General features: G+C 39.5%; 4 protein-coding genes across 4 annotated transcripts in view; 3 read left to right on the forward strand and 1 right to left on the reverse strand.

Moving 5' to 3' along the window:
• Positions 1-16,585, forward strand: part of rps9 (ribosomal protein S9) — a 145,282-nt gene that overhangs the window by 100,297 nt on the left and 28,400 nt on the right. The window lies entirely within an intron of this gene.
• Positions 895-4,410, forward strand: zgc:174888 (uncharacterized protein LOC558116 homolog). The gene is made up of 5 exons (XM_063879756.1): positions 895-1,448; positions 1,784-1,890; positions 2,302-2,373; positions 2,672-2,818; positions 3,062-4,410. The coding sequence occupies exons 1-5, from the start codon at positions 1,436-1,438 to the stop codon at positions 3,413-3,415; spliced, it is 693 nt and encodes a 230-aa protein (XP_063735826.1). The 5' UTR covers positions 895-1,435; the 3' UTR covers positions 3,416-4,410.
• Positions 5,690-12,302, forward strand: grwd1 (glutamate-rich WD repeat containing 1). Its single transcript, XM_063879374.1, has 7 exons — positions 5,690-5,928; positions 6,031-6,148; positions 7,952-8,114; positions 8,220-8,430; positions 9,271-9,416; positions 10,704-10,895; positions 11,692-12,302. The coding sequence occupies exons 1-7, from the start codon at positions 5,706-5,708 to the stop codon at positions 11,998-12,000; spliced, it is 1,362 nt and encodes a 453-aa protein (XP_063735444.1). The 5' UTR covers positions 5,690-5,705; the 3' UTR covers positions 12,001-12,302.
• On the reverse strand, positions 12,472-15,371 carry cdc42ep5 (CDC42 effector protein (Rho GTPase binding) 5). Its single transcript, XM_063879375.1, has 2 exons — positions 15,137-15,371; positions 12,472-14,295 (listed from the first exon to the last, which is right to left on the reverse strand). The coding sequence occupies exon 2, from the start codon at positions 14,291-14,293 to the stop codon at positions 13,418-13,420; it is 876 nt and encodes a 291-aa protein (XP_063735445.1). The 5' UTR covers positions 14,294-14,295; positions 15,137-15,371; the 3' UTR covers positions 12,472-13,417.

Here is a 16,585-nt window from a genome sequence, read left to right on the forward strand (position 1 = left end):
AGCAAAAACAAAATTTGCAGCGGCCAGACAAATTAGTTACATATTTACTTCCCTCAATATGCAAGCAGTATATGAAACAGGAAGGCGGCACAACGACTGGATATTTATACCCATACATAAAACACATAGTATATGTGAAGAGGTTTTGAGTTGATGATACCTCTGGGAGTGTTAATGCTTAGCTTGTGGTGAAGCTGCTGTTCTCTAGTTTCCATTTCCTCTGAACAGTGATGGGGCTTTGGGAAACTTGGTTTTGGCTTGTGTCCAAAAAATGACACAGAAGAACAATTCCTCTTTGACATGAACAAACATCTGTTACCTTCTTTTTTCTCTTTAATAATTAACTCCTCTCATAGATAATTAACAGAACACCAAAATAGCATGATTCTTCACACATCCTGAGGGCACAGAAGATCAACACTTTACGGACAGGATGATGACAGCTGTGCACAATATTAGATTATCAGACGTCACAGTCACACAAGATGCCTCTGTGGAACTTGTTTTAACGGAAATGACTTCAGAATCACATTGAATGACTTGCAAGTTCTGGCAATGCAGTGTTGCAATCCTTTTTTTCCAAAGAACTTGATTCCTGATTTATAAAAAAAATAAAAAAGATCATGCGATGATTAAACTGAATGATATTGCACACTGACTGGAGGGATAAAGACCAGGGGATACACAGGCTCAGAGGTGTGGGGGAGAGTCCAAATGAAAAACATACGCTCCAATTGCATGACTAAGCCTCCTTGGGCACGGTCTGAAGGGGGAGGATGGGGGTAAGTGGGTGGGTGTCAGGGAATGTGGGGAGCAGGGGGGAGGGGGCCGGGTCAGTCAATAGTGAGGTAAAACGTGTGGCGGTGGGAGGGGCCGAGACTTAAAGGGAGCAGACAAGCAATCCAGTAGAGCACTTTCACTTTGAGCGAGTGAGGACACAGAGTGGCCAGAGGGAGAGATAGACAAGAGCAGGCCAGTGTCTCTCCCGCTTTATCCATTAACCAGTTTCGAGGGAGAGAGGAGTGGTTCAAATTGGGCTGTTCAAGAAGATTCTAGGTCAGTAGTGAGAGAGTGAAAGGGAAAAAGATATAGTAAAAAACAAACAAAAGATTACATAGGAAAAGGCTGCAGCCACTCAGGCTTAAGTGGGAAAATCCAAAGTGAGAGAGCAGGATGGCGTGAGAGGATAAATGAGGTATTTATTGGAAAGTACCAAAAGGACTCCAAAGGAAGGACTTTTTAAGGGATGTCAACAAGAAGAGTAAATATCAGACGGTGAAAAAGAAGACACAGCAGCGCACTCTGTGTCAAAGACCTGAAGAAACCACAGAGGAGGAAACTTTGCCTTTCACAGACTGACACAGAAACACGTCTGCAGAGAGATTGCCCTCAACAAGAGAAATGGAGAAGTGTCCATTCTTAGAAAGATAAAAGGATGTCACTGCCAGGTGAGAGATAAGAATTGACTGCATGTTAAGTATTAAGTATGTAGGTTAACAAAACTTGTATATTATAACTGGTAGTTTTATAGTCATGCTTGATCAGTCATAAACAGGTTTTGCTGTGTCACTTTGGGTTGTTTTACAATAGCATTTCCGGGGTCTGAACTTAATTACAAAACAATGCCAAGTGTCATTTTGTTTTCAGCAAAAAAAGCTAATTGAGGCAGGATATGAGGTAATGTTTTTTAGTGGGCAAGCAGTGTTGAACAAGCTACAAAACCACAGAAAGTTTCCATCAATTATCTGAATGTCTCTTTTCTTCTTACTCATGCCTCTCACAGTTTTGCTGTTGCTATCACTCTTGACTGTCCGATGTGGTGGATGTGACTTTGACAGGGAAGGTGTGAAAAATATTAAAAGGACAATCGACTCTAATCCAACTGGATTTGTAAGTTAAGAACTTTTTACTTTGTTCATGATTTTATGTAGTCAAACATCTTGTCTGTAGGAAGTATATCTTTGCTTACCAGCTGTTTTTACTATCCTTTGAGGAAAAAACATTGATATTGACTTTCTTCAGTCCGATGGTAAAAACAGGTGGTCAAAGGTGAAGATCTCTCTGAAATGAATGAGAATAATCAACTGTGCCTTGTTATCTGATAACCTTTAAAGCTATTCGACAAACAGACAGTATTTATGACTGACATGTGTAGCTCTATAAAGTGAAATAAATCAAACAGTGTGTAGTTTCTCCTCAGGGGTTAGTTAGGTTGTTTTCTAAATTGAAAAAAAGGTTACAATAGTTCAGTAATCACTTAAGTAAAAATGTGTTTTTCTATGCTTTTGTTCTTTCTTCCAGCGGACAGTATTTCCTAAAGATTACTATGTAGTGCACCGCTACACAAAAAGAATGCTCTGCGACAGGGACCCGGTGAGTCTCTTATCACAAAAGGGGAAGTGGTGTCTGATGTGCAATACATGCGGTACATCCTACAGTCTTCAGCTGTACGGTGTCTGTGACAGGATAATCATTTACTTTAACCTCCTCTTCAGTTACAATAACAGGTCTTGTAAATTCTGAGTTTAGCAAGAAAATTGTTGTGCCATGTAATGTTGAGCCTACCTTGTAATTAAGCAACTGATGTGGTTATTGTGGTGAATTGTCACATGTTATTTGCACACTAAACCTGACGTTGGGGTTGTTGTGTTGCACTTTCTTTTCCTGGCAGTGTTGTGTGTTCCCTGCTGCAGTTGTCCTGCTTGAATCCTGGCATGTGCTTCTCGGAAACATCTGGGATGAGCACCTAAATCACTCCTTAATCCTTGATCTAAAGCTGACCCTGGTTAAAATTATAAAAAGGAACAAAAATACAGAGGTAGGGTTTACTTTCAAACATATACTATAATAATGTCTTATTATACAGCGTGCTTACTTTAAATAGTACTTTAGATAAAACATGTGATTACTTGCTACATTAATATTTTAATCTTTGTTTAGAAAATAAATGTATGTAAAAGTAAATTAATAAGAATTGAGCAACTGAGATCATATGATTGTGCCTTCGAAAGTCTCTTCTTTTATTATAAATATTTATTTGTTCCTTGTTTCCTCGTCTCAGAGGTTCCAGGAGGAGACGGACCTGACCCAGTTCTCCCCACTATCTTCTTCTCCTGAAGAACTCCTCAAGCTAACATCAGAACTGCTCACTCGATGGCTCGATGTCGCCTGCCTACCTACAATTGAAACCTGCACCCTGCCCACCTTGCCCCCCACTCTTGAGAGGAAGGACTATGGCCCGTCGAGGGCCAGACTCTTGACAACTCGAGCTCTCAGCAGTGAGGAGGAGGGGGAGTCTGGAAAGATGATAGACAATACGCAGCCTCCGTCCAGCGGTGCTCCTCCGACCCTGTCCTATGCCACGTCTGTCTGGAGCCCCTTGTTATTCAGACTGTACTGGTGGCTGTTGCCATAGTTACTCCAAGGATCTTCTTTTTTTGATGATGCACACAAAATGCAAGAAATTTCCTGGCACTGAATGTTTGTTTTCTTATACATGTGTCTTTGCGTTTTAATGCAGTAAGCTTTGTTAATATGAAGTGACATGCACCGGTTGCATTTAATGTCCAAAGTTAATCACGAAGCCGTGCAACATTTTTCTTTAACAACTGATATCACAGATATAAACTTATAGCCATCCTCTCTCGAGCAAAGCCACAAGTTCCAGCTAGCTATGCTCTACATGCTAACCAGAGATAAATGCTGAGCAGCCAATGCACACAAACCATCGTCTATTGATGTGGAATTCATCACTGTTTACAATGAATGTTATGTAAATGTAAGATATTACAGATTATGGGCGTTTACTTTTGTAAATAATTGTAAATTAAAGACATTTAGATATATATATATATATATATATATATATGTATATGTATATATATATATATATATATATATATATATACATATATATATACATTGTTAGTTTTTGATATATTATCCAATGTTTTAAGCTATATTTATTGTTGTCTGTGCTGTTTGTCATCAGTAACTAAAAGTAACAAAGTACATATAATCAAGTAATGCACAATGTCTAGGTACTTGTACATACTTTACTGGATTATTTTTATTTTATGCTATTTTTTCTATTCTTCAACATTTTAAAAGGGAATGATTTGACTTTTTTTCCCCACTCCATTTATCTGACAGGTATAGTTAAGTCATTAAAATGAGCTCAAACAGCAAAATTCTGCCATATGCAATGCATCAACAATACTAACATTATTATAGCGTAAACATCACAGAGAGCATTTTTCTGCATATATTCCTTCAGTTTTTAATATATTTTACAAATAATGCTTACATAAATATTTTTGAATGTATGTTTGAGTGACTAATTTCACTTTGTGGCATTGCTATGTTTGTCTAAGTAAAACATCTGTTTGTCAGTAAAACACTTTACATTCATATTTTTCTCCGTTCGGCTTAAACAGATTCTATTTTGTTTATGATGTTGCATTCCAGATGCATGACATAGACTTTATGTTATGATTCATGTGAGCTCAACCTTATCTGACGGATCTTGTGAAAAGCAATTCCCAGATGGCAATAGCTTTAGAACTTTTTAAACTCTCAGAAAATAAATGACAGACGAGTTGCAGATGAGGAAGGAATGCACTCTGCATCCAACAGGACTCAATAGAGGTTCTGACAGACTCCTGTCAGGATTTACATGAGAAAAAATAAGTCCACTATTTGGTGCTCGCACTTGCCCCTGCTTGTACACACCCACGCATGTAAATATTTAAAATCTGACGCTTCTAATGTTCACCATTGTTGTCACAAGATCCTTCTTGTAGTCTCATAATCCTTAAAATACAGAGGTATGTGGGAACAGGATTTTGGCTTGCACCCCAAGTTTTTGTCAACCTTTTTTTCCTCTGAATTAATGTCAAATTTAGGAAAAATGGGGAGAATGTACAACAGCATGAATGCGAATTAAAAAGCAGATCATCATATTGCTAGAAAGTCAACAATTTGGACACGTCAGGAAAACAAATCAAGCCAAAGGCTCAAGTTCTGTTCTATTGGACTGTTACTAGCAAATACGCATGCAACTAAACACAAGAACAAGTGTAGCCCACCTTAATAGAATAAATAACTGAGCAAAATCTATTTAAATGCATAATAAAGTTTTAATATCTAGGCTCTGAAGCTGCTGCCATATTAATTGTTTCCAATCAGTAATACAGGGGCTGCTGACCCCAGTGTCGGTACCATAGGCTGAATAAAATAGGTCAGTACCAGGCTGTGCTGCTGCATGCGGTGGGCTACACATGTTGCATTTACTAAATCAATGCAGTAATCTGACTCAGTCAGAGCATTTGGGAGATCCTGTCCTGGGTCAGTAGACATGCACACTACCACAAAATGTGAAAAAGATTCACCCAGTTTCTTTAACAAATGCTATTCTGCAGGTAGTGTGAAAGACGACCTTTGGTCACCACCTCAACGCCCATGATATCGAGCAGAACAAACGTCTTAGTTTGGACAATATCACAGACACATATTTGCAAGTCTGTTTTTTCCTGGCAGCGTGGAGACAAGCGCGAAAGGGGCCAGCTGAATTCCCGTAAATGGGGTGGAAGACAGGGAAAGCGGAGAGTGAGAGAGAGGGTGAGGGTGGGGGAGTGAGGCAGCATGGGAGGGGTGACAGGGTGTTTAAACCACGTGGCTGCTGCACATACCGGAAGTAAGCAAAGATGTCTGCGCCCGATGAAGACACGTTTGCCGAGGAAGGAGGCGAAATGGAGGAGATTGGCGAAGCTGGCAGCGATGATGATGAAGGAGTAGAGATGGAGGAGGGAGGAGAAGGCGGAGAAGGGGAGAAGAAAGTATACGTGCCCGGGATCGAGCCGCTTCAGCCGGGAGAGGAGCTGGAGATGGACCGGTCCGCGTACCGCATGTACCACGAGTGTCAAACTGGCAAGTCGTACACATATTAAGCAGCTACTTAGCCACGTAAATATCTACTGTAAGTGGTGTCTGCATGCAGGAGCTTCAGTATTTATTGTTATGTGTGTCCAGGTGCTCCGTGTCTGAGCTTTGACTTCCTGAGAGACGGGGATGGAGAAGCCAGGGAGCAGTTCCCTCTGTCTATGCTGCTCTGTGCGGGCACACAGGCGGACTCGGCACTGAGCAACAGGTAAACACGTTGCCAGATCTGAAGAAAAGACAAGCAACCAGGTCTATGGAAAGAAACCCCGAAAAAGTGACCAAACTCTGCCATGAAAAGGGTGGAATAAGCCTAAATGTATTTTTACACCTTTATTTTTGAACTATTTAAAGGTTGAACTAATAACAACTGGCCAATGAATGATGATGATGAGGAATGAATGAAAATAGAGAAGCAAACTGGCCAAGTATTTATATCAGCCAAAGCAACACAGAAACATCTTATTGGCCCCTAAACAGATGAACTCTTAGCGAATAACATTATTAAAACATCACTAATACTGTGCCATAGTTTGGCCATCTCACACCAATCAATCAAACAGGACTAAGAAACCACATCTACTATGCAATTTGAATAAATGTCTGACAAGCCCAATTAAGAACCTATTACGTACAATATGTATAAGCCACTTAACATAAAAAAGCCCAAAGTGTCTTTTATATTAAGAAACCTCGGTTACTGTTGGTACAATCTTCATAATCTTCACTTGGTGGGTTTCAATGTTATTCCTGTTATTAACTGAAGATGTTTAAAATAATACCAAAGCATCAATCCCAGTGTTGCTTCAGCAAAAAAAAATAACACTTTCAATCAATAATAATTCAGAACAACTGTTTTGAAGTTATTATTATTGTTGTTATTATTATTATTATCAAAAGTCAAAGTCAACTTTATTGTCAATCTTTTAATTTGTGTTTACAGAGAGATTGAAATACTGTTTCCCACAGTCCCGATGTATAAGTACTAATTAAATGTATGTGTGTGTGTTGGTGTGTATGTATATATATATATAGTCAATCTTTTATATTAGTTTTTTTTTTTAAACGTGACGGTTATTTTCAGTCAGTGCAGAGATGGTCAGTGCGGGGCAGAAGTCAGTCTGTTCTGCTCCGAGTCATGCAAGAACATACCGTAGACCAGAGTGGTTAAAAGACACAACGTGCAAAATATCTAATACTGGAAAACAGGCGAGATGATTGGACATCATCTGAATGGAAACAACATGAAGCAGAGCGAGCAGGAACGCCTTTCAGTGAGCAGCCCTGCAGCCCATTGGCTCAAAGGAAACACATGGCACATAAGGAATACAGTATTCGAGGCTGATGGACGTCTGGTAAAAAACAACAAAGCTTATTTGTCCTTCACTTAATGAGAAGTGAATCAAGAAAAAAAACACGTGTCACATCATGATCAATGATATTGTCAATCTTTACAGAGAGATTGAAAATACTGTTGAAATACTGTTTCCCACAGTCCCGATGTATAAGTACTAATTAAATGTATGTACACAAAAAGGCATAAATAAAATAACAGTCAATATATAAAAAAACAACAGTTACTTCAAAAAAATATGCAGATATATTAAAGAAAATGTACATAGTACAAAAGATTGTCTGTAGCAGCGTTAAAAAAAGGGTCTGGTGCTGGATTTGTGTGTGTGTGGGGGGGTTTGTTAAAGTCCAGGGTATTATTATTATATGGGAGCTTTTGTTGTTGCAGAGATAGCAGCAGCACATTCACAGTAGTTCTTTGTGTGCACACTTTCGGTTCTGTTTTGACATGCATGGCATAAAGGGGTTGGGGATTTTCCTTTATAAAGGGCCTGCTGAAATGAATGGAAAACATCTTAAATTGTTTGGATTATGAAGCGTCCTACTAAAACTCAGCTCTGTTGATAAAGACATCAGACTATACATAACTCTTTAAAACATGTGATGACATTGGGTTCTTTTTCATCTGAATCCTCCTAAATGCATAATTACTTTCTTGCAGACTTATCGTCATACGCATGCAAAACCTTTATGGAACAGAGAAAGACAAAGAGGGGGAAGAAAGCAGCGATGAAGAAAGTGATGACGATGATGAGGATGAAGACAAGAAGCCACAGATGGAGCTTGCCTTGATGCCTCACTATGGAGGCATTAACAGAGTCAGAGTATGTTATGCATCACTTTGTAGGCAGACATGTATATGAACTCCTGTATCGTAAACCTGAGTTTTCTAATGTTCATGATAACTGATTTTATTTCTATGATTCCAGGTCACAAGACGTGGAGAACAGTCATTGGCTGCCGTCTGGTCAGATAAGGGACAGGTAGAAATATTTGACCTCCAACCTCAGCTGGAAGCTGTGCACAGTCCTGCTGCTATGGCTGCTTTTATCAAACAGCAGAAGGAAGCCACACCGCTCTTCAGCTTTGCAGGACACATGGGTGAAGGCTTCGCTATTGATTGGTCACCTACAGTGCCTGGTAAGTGTCTCCTTTACCTTCAAGACAGTTTGCAGATGCATTTTATGCCTTGTATTGTGTTATGCTGCTGCAATACAAACAATTCCCAGTTTGGGATTAATAAAGTAATTCTTATCTTATCATTCTGCGGTTGTTTACACATTAATACCCGTGTCCTATAAATATAGATGGTATCTCATTGTCCTTTTTATTACAATTTATTTTCTTTCACTGTTTATGTATGCACCAAACACACCAAGGCAAATTACTCGTATGTGTAAACCTACGTGACTATAAAATGGTTTCTGATTCTACATACACCCAATTTAGAGAATCCTTGTATCTCGCACCTTTTGTCTCTCCCTCTGTTACACCGACGTCAGAGATCTGTGAAAATTCCTAATTTGGAACTTTTTTAACTGGAGACAAGCAAAATGTCTAATTCACAACCTCAATGTTTGCTTGATATTTTAAAGCTTATAAATTCCAAGTTCTTTATGTCCAACCATAATTAACCACATGTTTCATCAAGATAGAAAAGGTGCATTTACTTTGCCCATGGCTCAACTTTTCAGCAAATTAAATGGAAACCCCGGTTATTTTTCTGAAAACACAGCCTCCTTGGTAGAGGTAAAAAGAAAATGTAAATAAATATATAGTGTCCCTTTTTTAAAAATGTGTAACAGTCACCCATTGTCAAGGATAACATGTGGACAAACGCAAAGAATAACAAATGCAACAAATTGTGTTAGGCCTGCCACGTTAAACAGCTCGGAAATACATTTTGGAGGAGGAAAGTATAATGTTGAATTTGTCTGTCAGCTGAAAATTAAAAAGGTGTGTTTGTTCTTGTACTAACAGGTCGTCTTGTCAGTGGAGACTGCAAAAAGAACATTCATGTGTGGGAGCCACGAGAGGGAGGGACTTCATGGCAGATTGACCAACGTCCTTTCAGCTCCCACAGCAAGTCTGTGGAGGATCTGCAGTGGTCGCCCACTGAAGCTACAGTAAGTTTATTAGGAAATCAGCAACTAAAGGTCACACAGAGGTACTGTAGATGAACTTTAGCGGTAGCATGTTGGCTCAGTGTCAGAGGGCCGATCCACAGTGAACAAGTCTTAGTAAATCAAAACACCCGTTTACAGATTGTCACTCAATTTGTGCAGTTTTATCAAAGTGTCATTTATCCAGACGCTTTCTCAGATATGGCCCAAGGCATAAGCAAACTGAGCGTGTGCATAGGACTTTGAAGAACGCGCAAAATGTCACACCAGAGTTTCAGTATGCTCAACATGTTTGTTCACATTTGCAAAGTGTTTTAAATGGTAAGGTTTTAGTGTTAATGCATGTGTTAAACTCTTTCTCTTCCTGATTCGCTTCAATTAATAAACACTCTTCTTTTTTTTGTTAGCTTTGGAAGCTTTGTCTTAGAAGTAACCTAGGATAAGTAATTGATATGGTCTTTTTATTTGTGGTGAAATATTCCTTTAGGCACTGTCTACCCCCACCAGGGCCGACTGGGAATTATGTTTGTTCTGGTTTCCCCCCAAAGCAAAAATACGTACATGGGATTGAGTCAACATGCATGATGTGATTTGACACGTATGTTAGGTGTCCTCATTGGCCCCTGACCTTGGAGCAGAACTAGCCTCAGTGACCTTTTAATGTTTAGGATTATTGAAACCCAGAGGATGAATGTAAGGCTTATCCTCCCTGCTCACCAGTGCTACAGGTGGTTGGATGGAAGAATGGGGTGTGGTAATATGACAGAAAGATTGGAATAAATGAGTTATGATATACCGTAGATGAAAGCAATTTAACTAGTCACCTAACTAGTTTGTGGTATGAAGATGGGAATTCTACTGTTTCACATGGGTGGTTACTTTTCTGCTACTTTGAGTTCCCTCTGTTTGACCGGCTTTTGGTACTCCGTGCAACCTAACTGGTGTTGACTGTGTGCATAAAGCATTAAACCCAAATTATGAACATAAAAATCCTCACTCAACTCATGCACACTCAAAAGACTGAACAAAAATAAATACATTAGACATTCTTGTTTGAGAAGTCGCATTAACATTTTATTTTTTTTTAAAGAGAGGAGTTATTTACTTTTTTTGGGGGGAAGGGGCTTTTTGGAAAGGACCACGGGTCGGGACTCGAACCCGGGTCGCCGGCATACGGTGCAGGTGCCCCAGCCAGTTGCGCCACAGGCCGGTGCCGATTTTTTTGTTGTTTTTACATTTTATATGAAGGTTTAAATCTCAGCATGTGTGCTCTCTTTTTTTGTACCTCAGGTTTTTGCGTCTTGTTCGGTTGATCAGTCTATTCGTGTCTGGGACATCCGTGCCCCTCCCAATTCGATGCTTTCGGCCAATGAAGCTCACTCATCAGACATCAATGTGATCAGCTGGAACAGGAGCGAACCATTCATCCTGTCAGGAGGGGACGATGGGCTTCTGAAAGTATGGGACCTTCGACAGTTCAAGGTAAAAACCAACCTTTAAATTTGCATATCTAAAATCAGTAACTAAATTATTACTCTTGCAAGGTCAATCATATGACAACTGTGAGCTATAACTTGTTAATGTATGACCAGATAAAGATCGTAATGTTTGATCAGTGTTATCACAAAAACATAACCCAGTAGTCAGCAGTGTTATGACCACATTTTTGTTGTATTACACCATTCGAAAAAGAAATACCTTCACAATTTGGACGCACCTAACTAACAACATTGTTCAGTCTTGTGCCTGTTACACAACAGTGTCTTTAGTCTTTGCCCCAGTTAAGCTCATACTGTTGCAGGAATCGAAAAAATAACAGTCTCTTTCTTTCCTTTTTTAATGTGCAATTGTTAATAGAAGGAGCATACCGCAAGAAATCTGACCACAAGTGCCACCCAGCACTCTGTCCTTGTTTTTGCCCACTTGACAAATGTATTTAAACTCTATTAAAAGCATGTAATTTTACTTCATTTGAACTAAAACTACATGTTTTCACTGAGGGTGAGAAGTGTACAGTGTTCCACACTTAGGAGTTGTACTTGGACCATTATAATAATCAGGGTACTCAAACAGGGCTGCAAATTTCCATACTTTTCAGTGTTGGCTCACTTATGCACTCAAACTGGCTGGTAAAAATGAAAATGATTAAAAAAAAAACACGAAGCAGAAAATGCATATTTATAAATCAGTCTGTATGTCAAGGTATAGTTTTTGAAGTAGCGGGATACTGCAACGTATCAGTGGTTGTTGTCACATCTTGTTCCCTTCGTACCTGTAGACTGGGCGTCCTGTGGCGAACTTCAAGCAGCACAGCGCTCCCATCACGTCTGTGGAGTGGAGCCCCATGGATTCGAGTGTGTTCGCCGCCTCGGGAGCGGATGACGTCGTCAGCCAGTGGGATCTGTCTGTGGAGTCATGTGATGTGGGTGCCAGGGTGGAGGGGCTGAAGGACTTGCCCCCCCAGCTGCTGTTCCTGCACCAGGGTCAGTCAGAGATCAAGGAGATCCACTGGCACCCTCAGATTCCTGGAGTGATGATCTCCACGGCGCTGTCAGGATTCAACGTGTTCAGGACAATATCTGTGTAGTGTGTTTCAGAGAGAAGCATGATTTTTTTTTGTTCATGAGTGATACGCATCTAATGTGTAACGGTAAACCCTAATGTGTGTTTCATCATTAAGGAGCTTGTAATAATGTACATAACTTGGATTTGAGGTTATAATTCTGATTGACATTTGTTGGCAAACACAGATGCCATATGGTATTATAGTCTTTGAACTTTCAGTCTGTATGTTTTACAGATGTTAAAGCTATTTGATATTGTATACCTACAATAAAATGTTTAAAACTGTTCAGATGAGTTTTACTTAAAATTGATTCCAAAGAGAGACTTGTATACTGTGTTATTTTTATTAGTAATAGAGGAAACCAAATTACTTTTCAGTAGAATGGCCATACATGAATGAATCTTCAGAGAAAACTGAATCCTATAAAGTGGTCGGCTCACAGAGGAGTCGTTTTTAGAGAAAATACAAGTAAAAATAAAGGCTGATGACAAGTTCAAAATCCCAATAATTGTTTTATTGTTTTCATTCATGTTTTAAACCTCAAGATAACAACTGTGTTCAAACCAGCATTTAAACAGATGAGGATAATGGTCTCTCCCTTTTACAGCAATATGAATTAAAATACATTTTCAAAATACAAGCATTATACAAGCAAAAAAAAACATGTACAAAAATACATCGCTGGTCCTAATTTGCAATGACCTATAAATCCCATGATTGTCTTAGCATTATACTAAAGTCCAGCCCCACAGCCCAAAGAAAAGCTTTGGTAACTTGAAAACATGCCTAATAATTGCACAATCAAAATGTTTTAACAGATCTGAACCAGAGAAACCAAGCTGTCAGATTAGGAATGTGACAAATTCACAGTAAATAATTAAACACAGGATAAATGTATTTTCTGACAAATGACAAATGCATTAAACATAAAGAGAAGACCTGGATATCGTAATAAACATGCAGTATGATAAATAATTAAGACATTGATATAGCACATATAACAATAATGTAAGAATACAGCCCTCTTTAAGGCACTGTAACACAAAGCTCAATAAACACCTGTAGTGTGTGCTTCAGATGGCGAGTATAAAGAAAACATGGAAATTACCGCAAGCATAATTAACTTAGTATGTGTCAGCAAAGTTTTCCAGGTCAATGAAATAAATCAAAGTGCTACAAACCTTCCACTGTAATAACCTCAAAAACAAAATGAATTTTCTGATCAAATGACTCTTCCAAATCTGTTACCCTCACAGATAAAACATAACATGTCTCTTCCAGTTGAGCAACATCGTCAAACAAAATCTTAATTTTTTTCAAATCCAGTTTACATTCTGTTTAAGCCTCCCATTAATATGATGCTGATAGAAGAAAATACAGTATACTTGATTTACTTGACAGCAAAGATCTGTTTTCATGGGGAAACTGTACCTATCCCCTATAGACCGATTTCATCATCAAACTCATCTTCAAATGTGTAGCCTCGTCCCTCCTCTTCCTCCTCCTCTGTATCAGTCTCTGAGTGGCAGCTGTCAACCCTCCTCCTGTCCAATGAGGTGACTCCTTCATACTCTGAGCTATGTGACGAGGCCGGACTGGGTGGCAAATCTACTTTGTGATTTGTGACCTCGGTTTCACCTCCACCTACTACACTCTCACCCCTCATTGGACTATGAACCGCCAGCTGCTCCTCATCCTGGAAGTCAAACCCTTGACCCTCTTCCTCTTCAGATGCCTGCCGAATTATCTCCTCTCGTTTGTCACTGAATCGCACTTTTGGTCTTAACCCCTTGGGCTTGAACCCGTTCCCATCTGCTATCCTGCTGTCTCCCACCTGGTTGCCATTCAGCTCGTTCTGCATGTTTACAGACTTCTCCATGACCCCTTTTCCCTGCTGCGCTTCCACCAGGGCTGTGCCACTTTTGGAGTTGAACACATCCTCCACATTGGAGTCAAGCCCCAAACCGTCCATTATCCCGAGTACATCGCCCAGCATAGACGGGCCTAGATCCAGATCCATGTCGAAGGAAGACACTGACTCAGAGTGCTTGAGCTCGTAGTCCTGTGGGCTTCCTGGAGCGTCGGTATGTAGCTCACTGTGGTTGACTGCCACCTGAGAGTCACCAGCTGGCGTCATCTCTGAACTCCCTGGGTCAGGGCTGGCAGAGCTCGGGCCAAGAGTGGAGAGGAAAGAGGTGTCCCCAAAGGCATCGCCTCCTCTGCCAATGTGCATGGTGTGGCGAAAGTCCCCAAGTGGGGCTGAGATCATGGTGGGGTCCAGGCGAGGTGCCCGGGTTGATTTGTGTAGCGGCATGACTGTAGACAGATTGAGGAAAGAGATGAATAAGGAGGCCAAACAGGGAGAGGATTCATATTTATATATGAGCAGTAACCCTTGAATGAGATAACATAGTGTAATACAGACATTTTGCAGGATAAAGTGAAATACTGAAGCCCCAGTCCTGCCTCCTGATAAGACAGGACAGCGTCAACACTTAACCATGTTGTGCAACATTGTGGGACACCAATGAGCTTTTTGGCACTGGAGCGGCTGTGAAGGCCATGCTGAGACTTGTACTTGAAACACACTCATGCAACGATAGCACATACTTTTCTCTCCCCTCAGGGGTGTACGCAGAGAAAAACAAGACTGTAACTTTCTTTACAAAAAAAAAGAATATATGACACCAAATCCATTTAGCTGTGCTTTGGTGGGCATTACATACAGATCTCAGCATTAAAAAAAAGTAACATTCCAGGTAAATAATAATTACAGTGTGTAAAGTAAATATTAACCCATACATCTGACAGGTTTTTCAGGCTAGCTCACCTTAATGACAATTCATCTATGAACATCATACATTGAAAAAAACCTGAATATGAGAAGACCTTATTTTTAGTTTATGACTGTGAGAGTTAGTTTTGGGAGGGGAGGGGGCTTGCTCACAGGCCTACCCCTACCATCAGTACTTTCCATTAATAGTTACAGTAAATTGTGTATTAAATTGGTTAAGTACAGCTATCATTTCAAACCTATATGTAGAGCACTCGAAAGTTACACACTTATTGACAAAGCAGTGACCGCTTGGATCCATGTAAAACTGATCAATAGACCCGAGTGAGCGGCAGCGACTCTTTAAATGTGCGTGAAACTTACTTTAAAGGGAATACTATGGTCTTTGGTTGGCTCGCTCTTCAGTATCCAACTTTTTCATCTGGCTTTTTGACTTTAGCTTCCCTCTCGGCTTTTCCCTCGCTCTTTTTCTCGCCGTCGTTTGTCGGTGTGAGTTTTCTTTTTTTCCTTCCAAAGGGATGGGCATGGGCTGAGGAAGTGACGCGACGGTTATTGGGGAGAGCTGGATTAAAATATCTGTGTCGATTTGAGCAGACTAACAGGCTCTCTCCCAACACACTGCGTTACAGAGAAAATATGTATTCAATGTTACGTCTGTGAGCCACGTGTTTTTTAAACAAGCAACAAAATGTTAACTGGAGGAACATGTGTATCAAAATGCAACATAGCCAACTAATCACAACTTTTTTAAATAATCTGATTTTTAAATTAACACGGGAAATTATGAAAGAGCTTTTACATGTGACTTATTATTATTATCTGGCTAAATAAAAATGAATATTAAACAACATTTTAATCATAACCTCTAAACTAAAGATAAATCAGGTTTGAATTGGAATCACACACCATATACTTAACAGATATTCAGTTTATGTTTATCTAAATAGGAAACCATAAAGTTGATCAAAAACTGATAACAAATCATTTTCTAAACAATCAAAAAATAAAATGTTTAAAAGCCTGGTTGCAAAAGTTTTTCTCAAAAATGTTCACCCATTGCAACTCTGATCAATGATCAATGCAACATTTAAAACATATAGAATATTGTATTTATAATCTAAACACAACTCAAATTAATTGTCTCTTCTCCTGTTTTGCTAAAGTACTATTACACAGATCTTTCCAGGAAACCTCGAAAATGACAGGATTTTTCGGGGGGAAATTAATGCTGGAATCACACTAAAGTATTTGGATGAATGAAAACTCCCAAAAGATTGTAAAAATGCCCACATTCCTGGAAAATATATTAAAAATATTTAAAGTAAAAAATAAAAAAAGTGTTTCAGGTTTATGCTACTCAAGCAGACACATTCAAATTCATAAAATAACTATACTGAAGGGTTTGACTTATATTTGAATGAACTCTTGAAGGAATGCAGAAGTTAACCCTGGTGTATTGCACCACTTAGCTGTCAACAACATAGTTTTGCAAACTCTTGCATAATTGATCACGTTATTTAACCCCACAATCAATCACTCTCACAACCAATTAGTAAGGAATCCTCAGCACAAAACTGGAGAAAGCCTGAACTCGGATGAAAAACAGAAGTGAAGTAGATATGCTATTTCAGAGTCCAGCTTCCTCTCATGGGTTAAAGAAACAGAAGTCCCAAACCCCAGGTGTTAAAACAATGGTGCCGGGTAGTGAGTCATTGTTCGTGAAATCGTGTCACAGATGCTCGACATATTTGTGTGATGATGTAGTTGAGAAACACAACAATGAGAACATGTTATTCCTTTAACAGACACATT

Source organism: Eleginops maclovinus, chromosome 3 (assembly GCF_036324505.1).
Source record: "Eleginops maclovinus isolate JMC-PN-2008 ecotype Puerto Natales chromosome 3, JC_Emac_rtc_rv5, whole genome shotgun sequence".
Lineage (NCBI taxonomy): Eukaryota > Metazoa > Chordata > Actinopteri > Perciformes > Eleginopidae > Eleginops > Eleginops maclovinus.